The 26,041-nt window shown below is 40.8% G+C and overlaps 1 protein-coding gene across 4 annotated transcripts in view; it reads left to right on the top strand.

Moving 5' to 3' along the window:
- The window catches only part of LOC135516326 (multiple PDZ domain protein-like), a 74,302-nt gene that overhangs the window by 40,044 nt on the left and 8,217 nt on the right, over window positions 1–26,041 (top strand). For all 4 annotated transcript variants that reach the window (XM_064940512.1, XM_064940513.1, XM_064940515.1 and 1 more), the window contains 16 exons: window positions 4,090–4,185; window positions 4,381–4,476; window positions 5,159–5,336; window positions 5,459–5,569; window positions 11,718–11,771; window positions 13,874–14,030; window positions 15,738–15,934; window positions 16,241–16,332; window positions 17,369–17,444; window positions 17,676–17,756; window positions 18,668–18,757; window positions 19,513–19,587; window positions 22,204–22,369; window positions 23,228–23,376; window positions 24,274–24,357; window positions 25,704–25,897. In XM_064940512.1, coding sequence (XP_064796584.1) covers window positions 4,090–4,185; window positions 4,381–4,476; window positions 5,159–5,336; window positions 5,459–5,569; window positions 11,718–11,771; window positions 13,874–14,030; window positions 15,738–15,934; window positions 16,241–16,332; window positions 17,369–17,444; window positions 17,676–17,756; window positions 18,668–18,757; window positions 19,513–19,587; window positions 22,204–22,369; window positions 23,228–23,376; window positions 24,274–24,357; window positions 25,704–25,897 — 1,896 coding nt within the window. The remainder of the gene's footprint in view (window positions 1–4,089; window positions 4,186–4,380; window positions 4,477–5,158; window positions 5,337–5,458; window positions 5,570–11,717; window positions 11,772–13,873; window positions 14,031–15,737; window positions 15,935–16,240; window positions 16,333–17,368; window positions 17,445–17,675; window positions 17,757–18,667; window positions 18,758–19,512; window positions 19,588–22,203; window positions 22,370–23,227; window positions 23,377–24,273; window positions 24,358–25,703; window positions 25,898–26,041) is intronic.

Below are 26,041 nucleotides of genomic sequence, written 5' to 3' on the forward strand. Positions count from 1 at the left end.
AACCATACTGTAAATCAACCATACTGTATATCAACCATAGTGTAAATCAACCATACTGTAAACCAACCATACTGTATACCAAGAATACTGTAAATCAACCATAGTGTATATCAACCATACTGTAAATCAACCATAGTGTATATCAACCATACTGTAAACCAACCATACTGTAAACCAACCATACGGTAAATCAACCATACTGTATATCAACCATAATGTAAATCAACCATACTGTATATCAACCATAATGTAAATCAACCATAGTGTAAATCCACCATACTGTATATCAACCATAATGTAAATCAACCATACTGTATATCAACCATAATGTAAATCAACCATACTGTATATCAACCATAATGTAAATCAACCATAATGTAAATCAACCATACTGTATATCAACCATAGTGTAAATCCACCATACTGTATATCAACCATAATGTAAATCAACCATACTGTATATCAACCATAGTGTAAATCCACCATACTGTATATCAACCATAATGTAAATCAACCATACTGTATATCAACCATAGTGTAAATCCACCATACTGTATATCAACCATAATGTAAATCAACCATACTGTATATCAACCCTAGTTTAAATCAACCATACTGTAAATCAACCATAGTTTAAATCAACCATACTGTATATCAACCATAGTGTATATCAACCATACTGTAAATCAACCATAGTTTAAATCAACTATACTGTATATCAACCATAGTGTATATCAACCATACTGTATATCAACCATAGTTTAAATCAACCATACTGTATATCAACCATAGTGTATATCAACCATACTGTATATCAACCATACTGTATATCAACCATAATGTAAATCAACCATACTGTATATCAACCATAATGTAAATCAACCATACTGTATATCAACCATATTCTAAATCAACCATAGTGTAAATCCACCATACTGTATATCAACCATAATGTAAATCAACCATACTGTATATCAACCATAATGTAAATCAACCATAGTTTAAATCAACCATACTGTATATCAACCATAGTTTAAATCAACCATACTGTATATCAACCAACCATAGTTTAAATCAACCATAGTGTATATCAAACATAATGTAAATCAACCATACTGTATATCAACCATAATGTAAATCAACCATAATGTAAATCAACCATAATGTAAATCAACCATACTGTATATCAACCATAATGTAAATCAACCATACTGTATATCAACCATAATGTAAATCAACCATAGTGTAAATCCACCATACTGTATATCAACCATAATGTAAATCAACCATGCTGTATATCAACCATAGTGTATATCAACCATAGTGTATATCAACCATAATGTAAATCAACCATAGTGTATATCAAACATAATGTAAATCAACCATAATGTAAATCAACCATACTGTATATCAACCATAATGTAAACCAACTATACTGTATATCAACCATACTGTATATCAACCATAATGTATATCAACCATACTGTATATCAACCATAATGTAAATCAACCATACTGTAAATCAACCATACTGTATATCAACCTTAATGTAAATCAACCATAGTGTATATCAACCATACTGTAAATCAACCATACTGTATATCAACCATAATGTAAATCAACCATACTGTATATCAACCCTAGTTTAAATCAACCATACTGTAAATCAACCATAGTGTATATCAACCCTAGTTTAAATCAACCATACTGTATATCAACCATAGTGTAAATCCATTATACTGTAAATCAACCATAATGTAAATCAACCATACTGTATATCAACCCTAGTTTAAATCAACCATACTGTAAATCAACCATAGTTTAAATCAACCATACTGTATATCAACCATAGTGTATATCAACCATACTGTAAATCAACCATAGTTTAAAACAACTATACTGTATATCAACCATAGTGTATATCAACCATACTGTATATCAACCATAGTTTAAATCAACCATACTGTATATCAACCATAGTGTATATCAACCATACTGTATATCAACCATACTGTATATCAACCATAATGTAAATCAACCATACTGTATATCAACCATAATGTAAATCAAACATACTGTATATCAACCATATTCTAAATCAACCATAGTGTAAATCCACCATACTGTATATCAACCATAATGTAAATCAACCATACTGTATATCAACCATAATGTAAATCAACCATAGTTTAAATCAACCATACTGTATATCAACCATAGTTTAAATCAACCATAGTGTATATCAACCATGCTGTATATCAACCATAGTGTAAATCAAACATACTGTAAATCAACCATATTTTAAATCAACCATACTGTATATCAACCATAATGTAAATCAATCATAGTGTATATCAACCATAATGTAAGTCAACCATACTGTATATCAACCATAATGTAAATCAAACATACTGTAAATCAACCATATTTTAAATCAACCATACTGTATATCAACCATAGATTAAATCAACCATAGTGTATATCAACCATAATGTAAGTCAACCATACTGTAATTCAACCATAGTTTAAATCAACCCTATTTTAAATCAACCATACTGTATATCAACCATACTGTAAATCAACCATACTGTATATCAACCATAGTGTAAATCAAACATACTGTATATCAACCCTAGTATAAATCAACCATACTGTATATCAACCATACTGTATATCAACCCTAGCTTAAATCAACCATACTGTAAATCAACCATACTGTATATCAACCATAGTGTATATCAACAATAGTTTAAATCAACCATACAGTATATCAACCATACTGTAAATCAACCATACTGTAAATCAACCATAGTGGAAATCAACCATACTGTAAATCAACCATACTGTAAATCAACCATACTGTAAATCCACCAAAGTTTAAATCAACCATACACAAACATTAATCTGAACTGTTCATTTTTTTTTACAGATTTCTTCGCTAAATGCACTGTTACCACTTACTCATTAATAATCAAATAATGTGGACATCTGTGGAGTTTACAGTTCACTAGATTAGATCATCGTATAGGCTACATACAGCACATTGACCGCCGTCCCAACACACAAGTCAATGTGTCTGGAAAAGTCTCTCACTGGACTGCACCACTAACCATGAGTTTTTAACACTTCATCCTTAACACTTCATCCGTAACACTTCATCCTTAACACTTCATCCTTAACACTTCATTGGCATGCCTCTCGTTGACTACTGGGCATGCAGGTCCATTTGTGTGGGGTGATAACCATTGATTTTTGCACTTTTTCCTCTGTGCTGTATCCACCCCATCACACACTAATTCACTTATTTCTTCCTTCATCTGTTTTTTGGAGGCATTTGAATTGCTGTTTGAATGAACAGGGATTCAAGTACCTCCGTGTCTGCATGTCCTAATGTTGAAGTATGAGTCATCCCATCATTGTTAGATCTGTCATCTTCACTCAAATGTGTGTGTGTGTGCTTTAGAATCAACTACGGATGATTAATTGCTTGAAACCTGGCTTGCCAAAGCGGACTTATGCGCTTTTCTACTCCCTTTCCCTCGATTCTTAATAGTTTGAACGTTCTCTACTGTTCCAGTAAAATAAGAATTGCTGTTTCAATTGATGTTCCCTTCAAAACTCAATGACATTATTTTGGAAAGAATTCCCACACTCAATCCATTGACGGCTCACTACATTATTCATTGATGGCTCACCTTGGGCTCATGATAGGCAGAAATCATTGCCGGAGAAATTTACAGAGCTCATTCCTTTCCCTCCTGCAATCTCAGAGGGCCTCAGAGGTAAATTGGACGGGGAGGAGAACAATGTAAATTGGTGAATAAATAAAAGGCTGTTTTGTAAAAAGGCTCATTCTGACATATCGGGTTGCATATGAATGCAGGCACTTCCACTTGAATGCTTTGTTAAACGATCATATCATCCCTAATGATGAATTCTGACATGCTTGCACACAAGGTTGAACTCCCGTGTCATATGTTTATGGGCAGGTTATATATTTTGGGGGTATTTGCAGTGATGATGACAAATCTTGGTCAGGTTTGTTGTTCGGAGGAGTGCTGATGCTCATTGGTGTGTGTGTGTTCTCAGCATTACCTATGTCCCTGTGGAGTATCTGGAGGAGTATAAGACTAGCCTGGAGCAGCCTAAAGATGACATCTGCTCTGATGCACTTCCGGCCCCAATGTAAGCTCAAACTTAATAAAACTTTATAGAAGCCATGCATTTATAGAAAGTGTTTTCATAACGATGCCTTAAGTAAAAGTATATGCTTTTGTTTTCCAGCATAGACCAGCTTTTCACAACATTATTTTGTTTAACTCCATACAAAACAAGTCGATGAACAAACCACCAGGTTTACAATTGTTTGTCTCTTTGCAGAAGAGGAATCCCAGAACTTCCTGAGCGGGAGGATGGAGAGGGAGAGGAGAGCGAGTTACAGACCGCCACCTTCAGTAACTGGAACCAGCCTATGAAGTGAGTAGGAAGTTGGACTTTGGCTTGGACCAGAACATAGAGTTGAACAAACAACATGCCCTTGGCACAAAGCCTGTTTTAGCATGGGCAGCGCCATTGAAGGCTTTCACTATTCACTAAAGATGGGGGGTGCACCGTCTTTCCAACTTTAATGTTAAGGAAAAAAAGCTGATTGGTTAAATAAGTAATAAGCAGTGTTTGGACAGCAAGCATTAGTTATACCGCTTTGGAACTGAGCTAGCGCCTGCATATATATCTAGAAGAGGAAATCAGCAAGCACTGTAGCACTCCAGGAGTAGGGTTATTGATAGCTTCGGCTAACTCAATGAGCTTCAACGTTTAGAATGTCACAGATAGAAATTTAGCCAATTTGCAGAACTGACACAGTTCCCTAATCTAAATGACTGAGAATCATATCCAGTCTACCTAATTTACCGACTCGCCACAATGCCCCAATTGTTTCCATTCTCAATTGTTGAACCTTCTGTACTGTTGTACTTCCCTGAATCTGTATTCAATAGGTGAGATTTTTACATAACCCATTTCCTCACTCAATGTCACTTCTTATTTTGACTTTGTATGCAAATAAATGAAATCATAACAACCCCAACCCTGTCCCAAGAAGTGGCACAATACAGTACCCTTTAAAAATATATTTTACAATGTGTGTTGCCTCGCTCAGGGTGGAGCTCAAAAGAGAAGCGGGCAAGTCCCTTGGCATCAGCATTGTGGGGGGCAGAGGGATGGGCAGTCGCCTTACTAACGGCGAGGTGATGCGGGGCATCTTCATCAAACATATCATGGCGGACAGCCCCGCCGGCCGCAATGGAACCCTGAAGACTGGAGATAGGATTGTTGAGGTACACCAATCAATACTATTTCACACTATAGAGATTAGCATGCATTTACTTTAACATGGCGAAATGGTAATTGCTCAGTAATAACCTATGAATTACTTGTTTGTTTCTTTGTAATGTATCAGGTGGACGGTGTGGACCTGAGTGATGCCAGTCACGAGCAGGCTGTGGAGGCCATCCGCAGGGCAGGAAACCCTGTAGTGTTCCTGGTCCAGAGTATCGTCCACAGGCCCAGGGTGAGCCCTCTAGCTCCTTGTGTTAGCCTGCTAACATGCTAGTTTACTGTGACAGCATTCTAGCCAAGTGGTCCTAGCTCCTTATGTTAGGATGCTAGCTTACTGTCATAGCATTCTAGTTAAGTGGTCCTAGCTCCCTGTGTTAGCATGCTAGCATGTTATCTTACTGTGATAGCATGCTAGCTAAGTGTTCCTAGCTCCCCGTGTTAGCATGCTGGCTGTGTGGTTAATGTCTTTCAACAACAATACTTAATTTCAAATCAAAATCAAATCAAATTTTATTTGTTACATACACAAAAAAATGGTTAGCAGATGTTAATGCGAGTGTAGCGAAATGCTTGTGCTTCTAGTTCCAACAGTGCAGTAATATCTAACAAGTAATCTAACAATTCCCCAACAACAACCTAATACACACAAATCTAAAGGGGTGAATGAGAATATGTACATGTAAGTATAAGTATATGGATGTAAGTATATGGATGAGCGATGCCTGAGCGGCATAGGCAAGATACAATAGACGGTATAAAATACAGTATATACAGTACATGTGATATGAGTAGTGTAAGATATGTACATTATTAAAGTGGCATTATTTAGAGTGGCATTGTATAAAGTGACTAGTGATCCATTTATTAAAGTGGCCAGTGATTGTGTCTCAATGTAGGCAGCAGCCTCTCTGAGTTAGTGATTGCTGTTAAGCACTCTGATGGCCTTGAGATAGAAGCTGTTTTTCAGTCTCTTGGTCCCAGCTTTGATGCACCTGTACTGACCTCGCTTTCTGGATGATAGCGGTGTGAACAGGCAGTGGCTCGGGTGGTTGATGCCCTTGATGATCTTTTTGGCCTTCCGGTGACATCGGGTGCTGTAGGTGTCATGGAGGGCAGGTAGTTTGCCCCCGGTGATGCGTTGTACAGACTGCACCACCCTCTGGAGAGCTTTGCGGTTGAGCCCGACAGGATGCACCCTCTGTGATACAGCCCGACAGGATGCTCTCGATTGTGCATTTGTAAAAGTTTGTCAGGGTTTTGGGTGAAGTGCCAAATTTCTTCAGCATCCTGAGGTTGAAGAGGCGACGTTGCGCCTTCTTCTCCACACTGTCTGCGTGGGTGGACCATTTCAGTTTGTATGTGATGTGTACACCTAGGAACCTTTTCACTGCTGTCCCTTTGATGTGGATAGCAGGTTGGTCCTTCTGCTGTTTCCTGAAGTCCACAATCATCTCCTTTGTTTTGTTGATGGAGATTTCCTAATCTGTCACCATTAATTATCCCATTCTAAAAGCTACTTAACCATCCCTTATCCAACAAAGACTACAGTAGCTACAGTATCTATATCTGTGACATGGCTTCAAAAGCATGACTGGCTATTAAGGTGCTTTCACACCCGAGAGTGCGCTTTGTGAGAGGACGGATTTCAAGTGGGAGAAAAACGTTTGCTTACATTCAATTAATTGACAGATTCCTTGTCCGAACCATTTAATTAAAAGTTCAACAGAATGACAAAACATTAGACTGACTGTATTTTTGCTGCATAATCTTGATTGGTTTGAAAGCACCATTAGCATGACTAACTAATATCCTACTGGAATTGCTACAAGGTTTGCAATCGCCGACATACACTCAGTGTGTCAGGACCCGGTTACGAACCCGGGTCTCCGGAGTGAGAACCAGTCACTTAACCAACTGAGCCACGAATAGTCAGCAGAACCCAGAAGATGAGGCAGACACAGCAGTACTTGAGACGGTGTATTTAATAAAGTAAAAAGTGAAGTCCTTCAGGAAAACATGTAACTCCACAACCTCAAAAGGAATTCCACAAGAACAAGGTAATCCACAAGGTAATCCTCCAAGACAAAAAGGTAAATCCACAAGGTGGTAGGTAAAGCATAAAAAGCCTCAAAAGATACTCAAAAATAAATAAACAAGAACAAAAAACAGAATTCCACAAGAGCGTCCACCGGGATCAACAAGAGTACACAGAATACTAGGGCTGGGTGCTAACATACAAACACAGAGCAAAGAACTGAGGGAAACTAAGGGTTTAAATACAATCAGGGGAAACGAGGCACAGGTGCAAATAATAATGGGGATCAAGGGAAAGCAAAAGGTCAAAAAGCACAATGGGGGTATCTAGTGACCAAAAACCGGAGCAACCCTGGCCAAATCCTGACACAGTGGACAAATTATTAGTACCGGGTCGGACCCATCTTTGCCTCCAGGACAGCCTGAATTATTCGGGGCATGGATTCTACATAGTGTAGTGTTCAAATGTTGCTCAATTAGTATCTAGGGACCTAACATATTCCAGGAAAACCTTCCCCACACCATCACACCACCGTCACCAGCCTGTACCGTTTACACCAAGCAGGATGGGGCCATGAAATCATGCTGCTTACTCCAAATCCTGACTCTGACATCAGCATGACACAACAGGAACTGGGATTCATTGGAGCAGGCAATGTTTTTGCACTCCTCAATTGTCCAGTGTTTGGTCGTATGCCCACTGGAGCCACTTCTTATTTTTAGCTGATATGAGTGGAACCCGGTGTTGTTTGTCTGCTGCATTAGCCCATCCGTGATAAGGAAAGATGAGTTGTGCATTCCAAGATGACGTTCTGCGCAGCACTGTTGTACTACACTGGTATTTGCCTGTTTTTCTCTGTAAACCCGAGACACTGTCGTGCGTGAAAAGCCTAGGAGGCCGGACGTTTCTGAGATAGTCGAATTGGCGCGCCTGCCACCTACGATCATACCACGCTCAAAGTCACTTAAGGTCACTCATTTTGCCCATTATAACATTCAATCAAACAGTAACTGAATGCCTGTCTGCCTGCTTTATATAGCTAGCCACGGCCAATTGACTCACTGTCTGTAGGAGCAAACCATTTTCGTGAATGGGGTGGTGTACCTAATAAATTGTGTATATTGTGTATATTGACATACAACTCACAATCATCAATTTGCATGCATGGTTAAAGCTTTACAGACCTTTTCTGCAACCTTCCACTAACCAGTCCAGCATGCACCTCTTCCTCAGCCCAAGTCCCGCTATAGCCCCACTTCATCACCAGTCATAGAGTACAGCACCGCTTTAAAACGCTTGCCTCATCACATGTGCCAGGTAATCTCTCTCTCACTCTCTCCCACCTCTCTCTCACCCTCTCTCTCCCTCTCTCACTCTCTCTCACCTTCTCTGTCTCACCCTCTCTCTCACTCTCTCTCGGTTATCTTTCTTCCTCTTTTTCTTTGCACATCAGTGGAGTCTATGTTGCTTTATCTCTCCATTCAGAAGTTTTCACAGACTTGCTTATAGACTACTGTATGTATGTGTGTGCAAAAAAAAGATACCCAATAAAAAATTGGAATCGGGTTGCATCCAGGGTAAACGTTATATGCTGCAAAGGTTAACTGCTATGCTCTTGCCCTTTTAAATGGTGCCGTTGGGGCCCACCTACAGATCGTAATGATGCTTCCTAGCAGTTTCCCCTTTATAGCCTTCTACACTTCTCTGTCACTAGTGAATAATCCAAAAGCACCCTTGAGGATTCTCAGAAACATTTGTTGTTTGGCTTCTAAGAAAGAGCTCAACTTTGATTTTCTTTAAAAAACTGGTCTCCTCGAGGACATTTATTACCAGTCACTTATTTTTGGAATCATTTGAAGAACTACAGAGGTGTTTTTACTATTGAGCCTAAATTGTCTTGGTGTTTCAAATTTTGAGCCTCCAAATTCCCTTCTTTCCATGAGAGCCTTTGATAAAAATGTTGTCAGTGCCCAATCTTACTTCATTTAGACTGATTGCTTTTTCCTCCTTTTGCTGCTCAAGGTCTGCTTTTGGGTGGTCAATCCTACAGTGTATAATATACTCTCTCAGTGTAAAAGAGTTTATTTTTGTCCCAGTTTCCCGGACCCAGATTAATTCTACTAATGAACTCAAAAGGATGCTCAGTGGAAAATCACCGTTGAAAATCCTTTTGAGTCCAGGAATAGATGTGCCTGCCTGGGATACCAGCTCATAAAGTTTTGTGAACTGAGAAAGAATTAAGGAAGAGGAAATGCTAAAATAACATAATAGCCAATATGTTCAGTACCCCAAACCACAAGGTTCACTGCCATGTTGCTGTTGTGGTTTCTGGCTGGCAGGCAGAATATATTAAGTCAGCTCCTGGTTGAGAGGTGGTCAGGCTTGGGTGGAATATCGATTACCGGCCTGCCTACCTCACTGGACGCATCGTTTTAGTTTTCTCTATGTGTAACGTGTACAGTAACTACTCTGACAAAGGGTAATCAATACTCTAGTGTAGCCAAGCTTATACAATCACAACTCGTGAAAAAAAAAACACTGATATTTTGCTCAGGCTACTTTTTTTGTTATATTCAAACAAATGTTTTTAATATACACTACCAGTCAAAAGTTTTAGAACACCTACTCATTCAAGGGTTTTTCTTATTATTTTTATATTTTCTACATTGTATAATAATAGTGAAGATATCAAAACTACAAAATAACACATATTGAATCATGTAGTAACCAAAAAAGTGTTAAACAGATAAAAAATATATTTTATATTTCAGATTCTTCAAATAGCCACCCTTTGCCTTGATGACAGCTTTGCACACTCTTGGCATTCTCTCAACCAGCTTCACCTGGAATGCTTTTCCAACAGTCTTGGAGGAGTTCCGACATATGCTGAGCACTTGTTGGCTGCTTTTCCTTCTGTCTGCGGTCCAACTCATCCCAAACCATCTCAGTTTGGTTGAGGTCGGGGGATTGTGGAGGCCAGGTCATCTGATGCAGCACTCCATCACTCTCCTTCTTGGTAAAATAGCCCTTACACAGCCCGGAGGTGTGTTGGGTCATTGTCCTGTTGAAAAACAAATGATAGTTCCATTAAGCCCAGACCAGATGGGAAGTCGTATCGCTGCATAATTCTGTGTTAGCAATGCTGGTTAAGTGTGCCTTGAGTTCTAAATAAATCACAGACACTGTCACCAGTAAAGCACCCCCACACCATAACACCACCTCCTCCATGCTTTACGGTGGGAAATACACATGCAGAGATCATCCGTTCACCCACACCACATCTCACAAGGACACGGCTGTTGGAACCAAAAATCTCAAATTTGGACTCCAGACCAAAGGACATATTTCCTGGCCCAAGCAAGTCTCTATTTCTTATTGGTTTCCTTTAGTAGTGGTTTCTTTGCAGCAATTCGACCATGAAGGCCTGATTCACACAGTCTTCTCTGAACAGTTGATGTTGAGATGTGTCTGTTACTTGAACTCTGTGAAGCATTTATTTGGGCTGCAATTTCTGAGGCTGGTAACTTTAATGAACTTATCCTCTGCCACAGAGGTAACTCTGGGTCTTCCATTCCTGTGGCGGTCCTCATGAGAGCTAGTTTCATCATAGCGCTTGATGGTTTTTGCGACTGCACATGGAGAAACATTCAAAGTTCTTAACATTTTCCGTATTGACTGACCTTCATGTCGTAAAGTAATGATGGACAGTCGTTTCTCTTTGCTTATTTGAGCTGATCTTGCCATGATATGGACTTTGTCTTTTACCAAATAGTGCTATCTTCTGTATACCACTCATACCCTTGTCACAACACAGCTGATTGGCTCAAACGCATTAAGAAGGAAAGAAATTCCACAAATTAACTTTTAAGAAGGCACACCTTTTAATTAAAATGCATTCCAGGTGACTACCTCATGAAGCTGGTTAAGAGAATGCCAAGCGTGTGCAAAGCTGTCATCAAGGCAAAGGGTGGCTATTTGAAGAATCTAAAACAAATCAAAATATATTTAATATTTAATACTTGTTTTGGTCACTACATGATTCCATATGTGTTATTTCATAGTTTTAATGACTTCACTATTATTCTACATTGTAGAAAATAGAAAAAAATAAAGAAAAACCCTTGAATGAGTAGGTTTTCTTAAACATTGACCGGTAGTGTATATGGATTATTTTACTTTGCTGAATGTACATTCTATACATTTTAGACATTTACCATGCAAGCCTCACCAATTTAAATACAGTATGATGTCTCACCATTGTAAGTTCAACCTTTGCTGATATGTAATTTGATGACAATGCCTAATGGTGTATTTTTCATGTCTCCGTCTCTCTTGTACATAACAGTCGTCAACCACGGACACCAACGAGGAGAGAGTGGCGCGGCGCAATAGTGACAAGGTTAGTGTCTCTATGCAACCTTCAAACCTGCATCAAATACATATGTCAAATCATTTCAAATACTTGAGGTGCTCTGGATTTAGCTCGGAGCAAGCAAACTGCTCAAGTACTGTATTTGAAAGTGTTTGGGCGACGGTCTTTTATACTTAGGTAATGCCTGTAACTTGACGTTGTATTGTCGTAGAAGTCTCAAACCAAATTTCCGCAGGGCTTTGGGAAACATTTTTTTGTTCATCGTACTTTTAATGTTCAGGTCCCATCACAACGCGTGAATGTGTGATTGCATACACATGACCCTTCAGTTATCCAGTTTTAGTCCGCAGTAATGAATCATATTTAGCTCATAAAATTAGGATTTTTAGTAGACCTAGCACTTCACTCATACTCTCCATCATAGCAGTGGAGTGAAGTTTCTGCCTTTAGTTTCCCTATGATGCTGTCCTAGAAAGTCACTGACTATTCTCTGTTCTTTGTAGGAGGTTGAGTGTCACAGTAGACTATTCCTACGCCTCTCCCCAACTAACCTTTTCACTCCTACTCCGTTTAAGGTTTGTGGGTCTTAGTGTTGTCGTGCTTTTCACCTTCTATTTCCATGTATGCTCGTACGGTTGTGTTATGGAATATATGTGGAGACACATACTGGACAGCCCTTACATGCATGCATGCTGTCCTAGCATCTTTTCACTAAACCTGTTTGAATACCTTTTTCTTTTTTTGCCTTTTGTTGTTTACAGATAGCATCGATACAAATTTCTGAATTTTGGATCTTTTTGCAAAATGTGGAAATTGAAATTGCCAAATTCATCCCCAAAATATGCAATGGTTTGATTCGGAATAAAAATGCATTTGAATTTAACTAAATTTATCAAAATAATCCATTGTTTTCCTTTGTATCCATTATCAGATTTGTATTTTATTTTTATTTATTTCACCTTTATTTAACCGGGTAGGCCAGTTGAGAACAAGTTCTCATTTACAACTGCGACCTGGCCAAGATAGAGCAAAGCAGTTCAACACAAACAACGCAGAGTTACACATGGGATAAACAAACGTACAGTCAATAACACAATAGAAAAGGCTATATACAGTGTGTGCAAATGTAGTAAGATTAGGGAGGTAAGGCAATAAATAGGCCATAGTGGCGAAATAATTACAATTTAGCAATTAAACACTGGAGTGATAGATTTGAAGAAGATGAATGTGCAAGTAGAGATACTGGGGTGCAAAGGAGCAAAAAAAAAATAACAATATGGGGATGAGGTAGTTGGGTGGGCTATTTACAGATGGGCTATGTACAGATGCAATGATCGGTAAGCTGCTCTGATAGCTGATGCGTAAAGTTAGTAAAGGAAATTTAAGTCTCCAGCTTCAGTGATTTTTGCCGTTCATTCCAGTCATTGGCAGCAGAGAACTGGAAGGAAAGGCAGCCAAAGGAGGAGTTGGCTTTGGGGTGACCAGTGAAATACACCTGCTGGAGCACGTGCTACGGGTGGGTGCTGCTATGGTGGCCAGTGAGCTGAGATAAGGCGGGGCTTTACCTAGCAAAGACTTATAGATGACCTGGAGCCAGTGGGTTTGGTGACGAATATGAAGCGAGGGCCAGCCAATGAGAGCATACAGGTTGCAGTGGTGGGTGGTATGTGGGGCGTTGGTGAGAAAACGGATGGCACTGTGATAGACTACATCCAATTTGCTGAGTAGAGTGTTGGAGGCTATTTTGTAAATGACATCGCTGAAGTCAAGGATCGGTAGGATAGTCAGTTTTACAAGGGTATGTTTATATACAATGGTTGGATTGAATTCTATCAGTAAGGAACATTTGTTATTAAACTCAGTCTTGAATATTGAAGGAATCTAGAAATACACTGCTTATGACTTTGCTTACAGGCACAAACAAATAAGAATCCCTAAAAAGTAGGGTAATATTATTTTCAAGTGTCCCATCTGCACACGAGTGACTAAAACCTGCTTTACCGATTGAATTTAACAATACAGCTTTAGGTTGTAGTCAGCTAAACCTGCTATGTTGAAACTAAGCGATTGTTATTTGCCTTTTTGCCACACAACACATCTATTTTCCCGATACTTCTGTGATGTGGCAGCCGCCAAAGCGGGAAGCGGGAAAGACATCGTCCACCACTCCTCACCTCTCTCTTCCTGTGGTTCCCCACGTTGGAGAGACAGACACGGATACTCTGACAGAGATTCCCGCCAGACCGTCCCAGACAGAAGAGGAGGATAAGTTTGACTTCAGATGGAGTGAGTGTGACTCTATGAACAGATCCAGGAACAGTTTGCCTTCCTCTTAATCCTAACCATGGCCATTATGGGCAACTGCCCCCTTAATGACAGGACCGAAGTTGGCTAAGCCAAGTTATGTTATCTGAGTTCTCACATTACTATTAGTGATCATTACACAATGAATAAGCCCATGGGCCCAGTCCAGAGACCCAACCCCAAGCCCCTACTCCCTAGGCACTTGTGGAGAACTGGATAGATTTGATAGGGGACAGTCCAACAAATTCTTAAGAGGTCAATGTGCAGCTACTACCATATTTATACTCCTTTCAGATTTACACAAATATCCACTGCACAGTGGGTAGGAAGTAGGGTTTGTTTCTAGACTATGCAATGGATTCAGATATTTCCCTTTTGGCTTGCCTGCTCCCATGTGCTAGGACCTAGTGGCCACTAGAGGGCCTCCACATTGCTATCATGGTCTTGCTCGTGCTTGAATTAGGCCGGAACACAACGGTACACCCAAAATTCTTACCGACACCAATTTCAGTCCACTTCAAGAGCTAAGTATTTTTATTTTTATTTATTATGGATGCTCATTAGTTACTGCCAAGGCAGCAGCTACTCTTCCCAGGGTCCAGCACAATTAAGCCAGTAATATACAATAAAAAACAACATTACATTTACAACAGATTCTCTTCACAGTCCCCTCTGTTCCATAATGTGCTTGCATGAGATACTTGATGTGGAATGGAGTTCAATGTAAGTCTTGCTACTAGGATCCCAAGGCAAGTGAACGAGACTCGCACAGTGATATTATACCTATCCAGTTATTCAAAATGAAGTGCTTTGGGCCTTCAAACTCAACTCTGGACCCCGAAGCCAGTTCCACTGTGTTTTTTTTTCATTCTTCCCCTCTAACCAGGCACTGATTTAGACCTATGACACCAGGTGGGGCAGTTAACTATCAGGTAGAACAGAAAAGCAGCAGGCTCCGGACCTCGTAGGGTAAGAGTTGAATACCCCTAGCCTAGGGGGTAGGGAAAGGGGTTGTTGCTGGATGGGGCCTCAGGCTCTTCTGATTACAGGCAGTGTAGTCCCTCCTGGGCCCCTGGTGTGTGTGTGTGTGTGTGTGTGTGTGTGTGTGTGTGTGTGTGTGTGTGTGTGTGTGTGTGTGTGTGTGTGTGTGTGTGTGTGTGTGCGTGTGCGTGTGCGTGTGTGTCCTGTGGTGATCCGATTAATGAGGTGGAGACTGAAGAGAGGTGAGTCAGGGAGATTAGTACAGGAGCATTTAGGCATACAGCCCAGAACAACATAGATGAGAGATAGAGAGAGAGAGAGAGGCCTGTCAGTCAGGGAGTGTAATAGAATAATTTGACTCTTGTGAGATGTTGTATTGATTATGACTTTGCATTTGATGTTATCCTTGTGCTTTGAACCCTTTTGTTTGATTCCCATTCATGACTTCTCTGTCACATTATTCTTATGTTCGGATTGTGAGTGTAGTAAGTCAAGAAAAGCCAGCTTAAATCCAGTTTAAAGCTATACTATAAAATACATAGAAATCTATCCATTATAGCTGTATGTGGCTCTATTTAATCATTTCACATGTGAATTATAATTACACAACACACACAGGTTGTAGTCAAGCCCTCCACTGTATTCACGTCCATCAGTATGATTTGTCAGTGTTTCAACCCATTTCAATCTATCTACTGTTCTCTACAGAGAACATCAGTCAGAGGTACGACAGCCTCCCAGGGCTTCTCCACATGATTGAGCTGGAGAAGGGGAAGACTGGCCTGGGCCTTAGCCTGGCTGGCAACCGTGACCGCTCCCGCATGAGCGTGTTTGTGGTCGGGATCGACCCCAGTGGAGCCGCCGGCAAAGACGGCCGCGTTGTGGTCGGGGATGAACTGTTGGAGGTGAGGGGCTTGGATTAGTAACTTAGTGGTCACAGATGCTTTAGATGGGTGTTCCTTAACCAGGAGTCGATGCCCAGTGGTTATTACTGTGTTGTATGGTCTGAATCAGACAAATATGACTTGATTTAGATTCTCCTCTCTGATTTGAGATCTGCGTTGAGTTTTAGTCTTGACTATATTATCTGAGGTTTGGAGGAAGCAAGCAAATTTAATGACAGTTGCTGAATTGAATAGTATTGCATCGAATTCAACTGAATAAAGTGCTATGAAGACAGTAGTAATAAGTACATTTCTGCCCCCTATCAGATCAACGGGCAGATTCTGTATGGGCGGAGTCACCAGAATGCCTCCTCCATCATTAAAAGTGCCCCATCGAAGGTCAAGATCATATTCATCAGGTGGTGTATTTGAAGAAACAGGGACATATATCCCAAGTCCTTATCTCCATCCCCCAACCAAGTATTGTTTCAAGTATCTTTACCAAGTGTTAACAAGGATAAAAATGTATAGATACTGTAGCTCAGTGTTTCACAACTCCAGTCATCCAGTACCTCCAACCATACACATTTTTGTTGTCGCCTAGGACAAACTCACCTGATTCAACTTGTCAACCAATCATCAAGCCCTCAATAAGTTGATTCGGTTGTTTGCTGTTAGGGGTAGTGGAGGACTGGAGTTGGAAAACTCTGTTGTGGCTGAGCCCCTTCAATAGCAAAGGACTAGTTCAAGTCTAATGCGTCACCATATAAAGCCCAGTAGAGGGAGCTGTGGTGTTACAAAGGACTGATGGAAACTGATATCAGTGAAGACACAAGGGGCATCTCAATACTCCAAGATGTCTTCTTCTATTACCTGTGTTACTATCAATCAGGATCCATTGAAAACCCAGCTAGTTATCACACATAGACAGGCCCAAATGAATCAGACCAAAATAAGGGATTCTCGACACACGGGCAGGAACACACACCACTTAACTCACCTGATAGCCTCAATTAGACTTGTGTGGTTGACAGACTCAGCCTGCGTCCCAGTTGACTCAATATTCCCTACATCAGGGATCATCAACTAGATTCAGCTTGGGCCGATTTTTTTCTTGAGCGGATGATCAGAGGGCCGGAACACAGTTACAAATAATTAGTCAACTGCAAATTGACCGCAAGAAGCCCAAGCAGATAGACTATTTGATTTAAACATAATCATTTCATACGGCCACATATATCTCTCTATTATGCGTAGGAATATTTTGGAACAAATTTCCATAATTTTTTAAAGTCCAACCATTTAAGACAACAAGTAGTGCACTGTATAGTGGAAGGGATGCCGTTTGGGGCACAAGCTCTGTGATTCATATGAGCTATAAGTATCAGACAGGCAGAAAGCTGGGTGTGATTTACTCTGATTGGTGATTTACTCTGAGTTATGACTGGTGGGCAGGAACACAGATGCTCTCAACCAGATGGCTGTGGGACCAGTGAGGGAGCATGGAGACACACTGGAGCCCCAGACAGAAGTAAACACACACACACACACATTTAGGCATGTGCACACAAAGGCATAGTACATACACACACATGCGGGCATGTACGCTAACACACACACACACAAACACACGATCACACACACACGCCACATGCATACACACATGCATATAAAATACATTACAGTGTGAGGCAGCTCAATGACTAAAAATACACTCATGTATTCTACTCTTTCAATCTCTTTATTATTCATTTTCTCACAGCTGGAAACATGTTCTTCCATTGCACCCTCGGCGATCGATGTCGACATGTTCAAAAATGTGCAGCACGTCATTCTGCTGAAGGTGAGACACTCAAGACTCCCATGCTGCTCTGCTATATGTTACCTGGAGAAGCTCCCGTGCTGCTATGATTTATATAATCTCAGACCTTTTCAGGAAAAGGTTTTATTGATGAGGTCATAAAACAAAGGGAAGTAGAGAGAACCATAGTGATAGAAAGAGAGAGAGGGAGGGGGGTCGAAATAGCCTATTCTAGTTTAATAGGCTGGTAAAAGAGAGAGAGAATGAGAGAGTGGAGAAAATGGGCCTATTCTAATTGGATAGTCTGTTATTAGAGAGACAGAGAGAGGAGGAAGCAAATGATCGAGGAACGACAGCAATCTACCCTAGGAACTGAGAAAGAGCAGGATAGACAGACAGAGAGAGAAAGAAAGAATAAGAGAGGGGGGTGTGAACCTATTCTAATTTAATGGGTCTTTTGACAAGCCAAACACCTGGATGGGAGTCTCAGCCTAGCTATCTATCCACATGGTCTATTGGAGGATCAAGGTATGAAGGTAACATCTGGTTTGGGCACATACCAGACACGTACTTCCCTGTAACTTCCTCTCGCTCTCCAGGAACAAAAGATCAAGATGCTGAGTGAAGCTGGATAGTGTTCATTACGGCACATCGTACCAAAACATTTTGCCATAGAAAATATAAACAAGTGTTTCGTATTAGTCACGTTCAGATGGTACCTCCCTGCTTCTTTAGAGTCTTTGATGGCGGTAGAAGCATAATGCTCCAAAATGCCTCACAATTTATAAAACAAACCTATGTTGTTTCTGATCGCTATGTTCATGTTTAATGTGTCGTCATGCACATTTCATGTGCATAATTATGTTTTCAATTGTGATTCACTGTGCCAATAATTATGGTTGACAGGGAGCTATTGAGTACAATTCAACTACATTATCATCGTTTAACTCTAGGAGGAGGGTGGATTCGGCATCACTTTCAGTGAGGACACCAAGGATGGGCTTGTGATTCAGAGTATAAATGAAAAAGGACCAGCAGGAAAGGTATGTCACTCTACTGTTTCTTACTCTTCTGATTCAGAGGTATTCTCTATAGAAGTGTTCTGGGGGACCCACAAGGGGAGCAGGGTTTTGTTCCAGCCCAGCGCAAAACCACCTACTATTATTGGTCACATGTGGCTCGTTTGGTAGAACATGGCATTTGCAAACGTCAGGGTCATGGGTTCAATTCCCATGTGGGACCAGTATGGAAGATAAAAATTTGAAAATGAATCTACTATAAGTTGCTCTCGATAAGAGTGTCTGCAAAAATATAAATAACTAAGCAATTGCTGATTAGGACCTTGATTAGTTGAATCAATAAAAGGCTGGGTTTGATCAAAAGCCTATATGCCCTCTACTGCCTGCCTGCCCTATCAAGCAAAAAGGCAGTACCTGCTCATTTGATCAAAAATGAGTTGATGTTGATTTTGCTACATTAAATACATGCTTAACCATGTGGACTAGTATCCTGCCTCTATTGTAATGTGTTTTGGAGAAAATGGGGGTCATGTTAGCTGTAACTGCATAAAGTTACTGTGAAACCAAGGTAAATTAAAGGCATATTTCTCAGTTCCACGCTATGAGCAGTTACTGCCTGTTTGCTTGGTAGGGCAGAGTAGTGGTCCATGACTAGTTTTAAAGAACAATACTCTACAGAAAATCCTATTGGACAATCCTACATGTTATGCTAATTGGTTGCCCACATATTACCCATTGCAAAACATTCTCTGACACCAGTCCCGTATTTCTCTATGCAGGACGGCAGCATCAAATCTGGAGATAAACTCCTGGCTGTGGAGGATAAGCCAGTGATGGGCTACACTGTGGACAGGGTAAGAGCTGCCTCTGCAGCCATTTTAGACCCACACCCTATTCCAGGGTTAATGTATATTAGATGATTATCTTGCTGAGTGTTAGTTAAGTAATAAGGCCTGAGGAGGTGTGGTATATGGCCAATATACCACGGATAAGGGCTGTTCTTATGCACGACGCAATGCGGAGTGCCTGGACGCAGCCCTTGGCCGTGGTATATGGACCATATAGCACAAACCCCCGAGGTGCCTTATTGCTATTATAAACTGGTTGCCAACTTTTTAGAGCAGTAAAAAAAAATGTTTTGTCATACCCGTGGTATACTGTCTGATATACCATGGTTGTCAGACAGTCAGCATTCATGGCTCGAACCACCCGGTATACAGTGGGGCAAAAAAGTATTTTGTCAGCCACCAATTGTGCAAGCTCTCCCACTTAAAAAGATGAGAGAGGCCTGTAATTTTCATCATAGGTACACTTCAACTATGACAGACAAAATAAGAAAAAAAATCCAGAAAATCACATTGATTTCACAGTATTTTTTATGAATTTATTTGCAAGTTATGGTGGAAAATAAGTATTTGGTCAATAACAAAAGTTTATCTCAATACTTTGTTATATACCCTTTGTTGGCAAGGACAGAGGTCAAACGTTTTCTGTAAGTCTTCACAATGTTTTCACACACTGTTGCTGGTATTTCGGCCCATTCCTCCATGCAGATCTCCTCTAGAGCAGTGATGTTTTGGGGCTGTTGCTGGGCAACTCCCTCCAAAGATTTTCTATGGGGTTGAGATCTGGAGACTGGCTAGGCCACTCCAGGACCTTGAAATGTTTCTTACGAAGCCACTCCTTCGTTGCCCGGGCGGTGTGTTTGGGATCATTGTCATGCTGAAAGATCCAGCCACGTTTCATCTTCAATGCCCTTGCTGATGGAAAGAGGTTTTCACTCAAAATCTCATGATACATTGCCCCATTCATTCTTTCCTTTACACGGATCAGTTGTCCTGGTCCCTTTGCAGAAAAACAGCCCCAAAGCATGATGTTTCCACCCCCATGCTTCACAGTAGGTATGGTGTTCTTTGGATGCAACTCAGCATTCTTTGTCCTCCAAACACTACGAGTTGAGTTTTTACCAAAATGTTATATTTTGGTTTCATCTGACCATATCACATTCTCCCAATCTTCTTCTGGATCATCCAAATGCTCTCTTGCAAACTTCAGACGGGCCTGGGCATGTACTGGCTTAAGCAGGGGGACACGTCTGGCACTGCAGGATTTGAGTCCCAGGCGGCGTAGTGTGTTACTAATGGTAGCCTTTGTTACTTTGGTCCCAGCTCTCTGCAGGTCATTCACTAGGTCCACCCATGTGGTTCTGGGATTTTTGCTCACCGTTCTTGTGATCATTTTGACCCCACGGGGTGAGATCTTGCGTGGAGCCCCAGATCGAGGGAGATTATCAGTGGTCTTGTATGTCTTCCATTTTCTAATAATTGCTCCCACAGTTGATTTCTTCAAACCAAGCTGCTTACCTATTGCAGATTCAGTCTTCCCAGCCCGGTGCAGGTCTACAATTGTGTTTCTGGTGTCCTTTGACAGCTCTTTGGTCTTGGCCATAGTGGAGTTTGGAGTGTGACTGTTTGAGGTTGTGGACAGGTGTATTTTATACTGATAACAAGTTCAAATCAGTGCCATTAGTACAGGTAACGAGTGGAGGACAGAGGAGCCTCTTAAAGAAGAAGTTACAGGTATGTGAGAGCCAGAAATCTTGCTTGTTTGTTTGTAGGTGACCAAATACTTATTTTCCACCATAATTTGCAAATTCATTCATTAAAAATCCTACAATGTGATTTTCTGGATTTTTTTTCTCATTTTGTCTGTCATAGTTGAAGTGTACCTATGATGAAAATTACAGACCTCCCTCATCTTTTTAAGTAGGAGAACTTGCACAATTGGTGGCTGACTAAATACTTTTTGCCCCACTGTATAATTTAATGTAGAATTCAATGGCTATTAGTTCATTTTTACAATTCATAATAGCAAGCTAGGACTGATGATTTGATTAGCTCAACTAGCAAGTCTTTTTGTTTAGTCACCACGGCAACTTGCTAGCTACTTCAGTGGATGTTGAACAAATTAACACATTTCAAATGTGGTCAATTATAGCCTTGGTATAAAAGGGATAATCAACTCGGGGGTCTATGCATTCTCTGAAAAATAATGCAACTCCGTGAAAGGTCAGTTCCACTCCGCTAGCGTGTCGTCGAACACACCTTTCACGTCGTTCATTATTTTCCATAAAACGCATAGCCCTTCGTTTATTATCCCGTACATAGACCATCTGTTGGGGACTACACTCTTAGAAAAAGTGTTCCAAAATGGTTATTCGGCTGTCCCCATAGGATAAGCCATTTTGGTTCCAGGTAGAACTATTTTTGGTTCCAGCTAGAACCCTTTTTGGTTCCATGTAGAACCCTATTGGGTTCTAAGTAGAACCTTCTGTGAAAAGGGTTATACTTGGAGCCCAAAGGGGTTCTACCTGGAACCAAAATGGGTTCTCCAAAGGGAACAGCTAAATAATGCTTTTAGGTTCTAGATAGCACTTCTTTTTCTAAGCATGTTTTTTTCCTACATTTCAGGTCCACTCTTTACTGAAGAAGGCCAAAAGCTCCGTGAAATTGACTATCTGCACAGACAAGTCATCGCCCCTTCTCCCTCACTGTACTGGTCAGGCAACCAGCCGAGCCAGCATTCATAGAATCTCCATGGCTACCCTGGGCCAGTCTGAGTCAGAGCCAATCAGGAGTGAGTAAACCACTTGTCATGTGTTGTCAGGAGGAAATGTGATAGATCATTAGCAATTGGGTTTATTAAGCATAAACAACCTAACTGAGGATGTTTTACACTTAAATATTGGAGCTAGTTATAACACAAAATCTGAAAGAAGTATGATTCACTCAGTTAGATAGAGCAGAGTTATATGCTTATAGGGCAAGTGCCCCCAACTTCAATACCAATCACTTGGTATAGAAATCTCGTCTGTGATTGTTAGTCAATACTGTTTCTGTTGATTTACATAATGGAGAATAAACCAGATACAGTATTATTAAAAATTATAATATTCAATCACTCAAATGTATTTGTAAAGCTCTTTTTACATCAATAGTTATCACAAAGTGCTTATACACAAACCCAGCCAAAACTCCAAAGAGCAATATTACCTAAATATACCGTATACAGTAAATTTCAGAATTCAGTTTTTCTTTATTTTTTAAATGTGTTAAAATGTTGTTGTTTTTTTATTTAAAAAAAAAGGTTTTTGCTTTGTCTTTATGGGGTATTGTGTGTAGATTGATGGGGGGGGGGGGAGGATTTAATAGAATAAGGCTGTAATGTAACAAAATGTGAAAAAAGTGAAGGGGTCTGGATACTTTCTGAATGCACTGTATACCTTGTCAACAGTGTCGGAAGAGATTTTAGTCTGACTTCAGCCTGGCATCGAATGGATATGTGCTTTAGCCAATATTTTTGTCATTGGGGTATATTGAATGGCATGCCAATAATAATCAGAGGAGTTGGCTAAAAGCACACACAGATCTGGGACCAGGCTAGGCATATATTTATTTGATCCTTTCATCTCAATTTCCCACTCTCTCTCATCAGGCTCTAGTCGCTCGTCCACCCCTGGCACTCTGGCTTCCTCTGACCCTGTGACCTGTCCCATCATCCCCGGCTGTGAGACCACCATAGACATATCCAAGGGCCGCACAGGCCTGGGCCTCAGCATCGTGGGGGGCTGTGACACTCTACTGGTAGGCCAAAGACCATGACCAAGGAACTTTTCATCAAAGCAGCTCTGTGATGACTGTGGATATGACTGTGGGCTTTTGAAGTGTCCACTTGTGTTATAGAATAATATCTGAACTTGTATTTCTGAGTAATCTATGACAGAACGGTTGTTGGATCTCAATTATCAGACTGCAAATTCACAGATACTGACAAAGAATATGGGTTAGTTTTACATAGTTTTACATATGTACATAGTTTTATCTGTAGTTTTAAAACCCGAATTTACAATGTGTTTTTGTCCAATTCTATATATTTATTACAATACATAATGTGTTCAACCACTAACACCAACATTAGGAGAAGACCCACTACTACTTAAATAATGACACAAAGTTGAAAGATGTGCCACCCTCTTTTGTTCTTGTGCTATTAGAGCTGCTAGTAGTATCCCGGGCGGAAATAGCTGTGGAGGCAGTGGAATGGCAAAGGAATATAGGAAGTGATGCAGTCTGTCACATACACACACACACACCGCTGCTCCTCTCTCCCCTCCATTCTGTTTGCTCAGCCAGGCCTGAGGAATAGCCATTTGACTAGCCTCAGCCACAGGAGACAATATCCAGGCCTGGAATGTGACCGTTGACCTGAGAATGACCCACCTCCCACAGACCCCTCCCCCATGGACACCCACAAACACAGACTCCAGCCAACCTGTTCCACTCTGCCTCTCATGTCTTGTTATTATATGATCTTCATTTCTCTCTCTCTCTCTCTGACAATGTCTCTCAATTTAATCTTCGTTCATCCCTCCTCCCTCTGCCTTCTATTTCTCCTTCCCTCTAACCACACACCTCTCCGATTTCGTCACTTGTTTTTTCGCCTCTCTCATACTCTTCTTTCTTTCGCTTCTCTTTCTCCAGGGGACCATCATCATTCACGAGGTCTATGAGGACGGAGCTGCCTCCAAAGATGGGAGACTTTGGGCTGGGGACCAGATCCTGGAGGTATTGGAACACTTTCATCATTTAGGTTCAGACCCCCCCCCTCCCCATCGCTGTAATCTCATTATGGGATGAAAGGCTGAACAGATCCTAGATCAGCACTCCTACTCTGAGACTATTTGGCCAGGCCCGTACATCTTCAGCAATCCAGTGTGATGGACTATATCAGATAGGAGAACCCGATCCTAACTTGAGATAAAGGCACATATTTCACTCTCTGGTATAATATTGTGTTGCAATATGTACGTGAATCTTAAGAATCTAAGGAATTGGTTCATAGTCTAAAGAAGAACTTTGCAATTTCGCTTGAATCATATATAACATCTCAAATTGTATGTATAATGTATAAACAGTCAGCATGTATAGATGGCATGATATATAGAATGACATCTTAAAAGCCAGCTTAACTCTCTGACAGCCACCCCTTTGCCCTTTGCTTTGTTATGGAGACTAGGGGTGTGACTGGGGCAGTTAGTCATGGTAGCTCATTCAACCCCTTTCAGCGCACGCAAACACACACACACCCTTATGACTTAATTACCCCCCCCCCCTCAGTAATTCACTTTGGGCCACCAGCCAAGCCGTAGTATTCATACTGCTCATGATAGGGTCAAGGGGAAAAGTGAAAGAGTGGCCACCCATTCTGTGGTTCAAGCAGAACCAATGTCATTAGTGGCCCATTTCAGTCTGCTATGGGAAGAGCCATGCAATGCATGGCTATGCTAGCGTTAATGGGGCTATTTCCCCTTGATATGGACCCTGAGAATAGGTTGCGGTTCTCAGCTCTAAGCTAAGTACATTATGGTGTTATTACCAGACAAGGTTTTCAAAATGTATAGACTTACCCTCATGCTAGCTGTTGACTGTGTATGTCACGCTATTCACATCCTTCACCAATATTCATATTTGTCAATGTGTTTCAGTCTACAGTGTTTATATACATAGGAACAATATCAAATGCTATTGATTGTACTCTTGCTGCAACATTTTTAAATGGACAAATCTGTTTTTCTCTCTCTCTCGCAATCTCTCGCTCTTTCTCTTGCAATCTCTCTCGCTCTGGAGTTCAGGTGATATAAAGCAAAGCTCATAGCTACATGATTCTCATTTTCTAAACTCTGTTGAACAGCGGTCGACCTTAGCTAGGCCTTGGATGGTTGACGTGTGATTTATTTTCTCTCTCTCTCTCTCTCTCTCTCTCTCTCTCTCTCTCTCTCATATATATATATATATCTCTCTCTCCATATCTCTCTCTATATATATCTCTCTCTATATATCTCTCTCTCTCTATATATATATATCTCTATCCTTTCCTTTTTCATCTCCTCCCTCCCTCCCTCTCTCCACAGGTGAATGGCATTGACCTGCGCGTCGCCACTCATGATGAAGCTATCAACGTGCTGCGCCAGACCCCTCAGCGGGTGCGTCTCAGTGTTTACAGGGACGAGGCTCAGTACAAGGAGGAGGACCTGTGGGATGCCTTCACCGTGGAGCTGAACAAGAAGCCCGGCCAGGGCCTGGGCCTCAGTATCGTGGGGAGAAGGTACTAGAACCTATACGTCTTCTAGGGACGTTTGACTGAAAACATTTATGGGATTTCCTGAAATGTACCCCGCAAAAAGGAGGTCTTAAAATGTGCACCGCTAACAAGGATGTCCTAAAATGTACATCGTAAATAATGGATGTC

The sequence above is a fragment of the Oncorhynchus masou genome, chromosome 27 (assembly GCF_036934945.1).
Source record: "Oncorhynchus masou masou isolate Uvic2021 chromosome 27, UVic_Omas_1.1, whole genome shotgun sequence".
In the NCBI taxonomy this organism is placed as follows: Eukaryota; Metazoa; Chordata; class Actinopteri; order Salmoniformes; family Salmonidae; genus Oncorhynchus; species Oncorhynchus masou.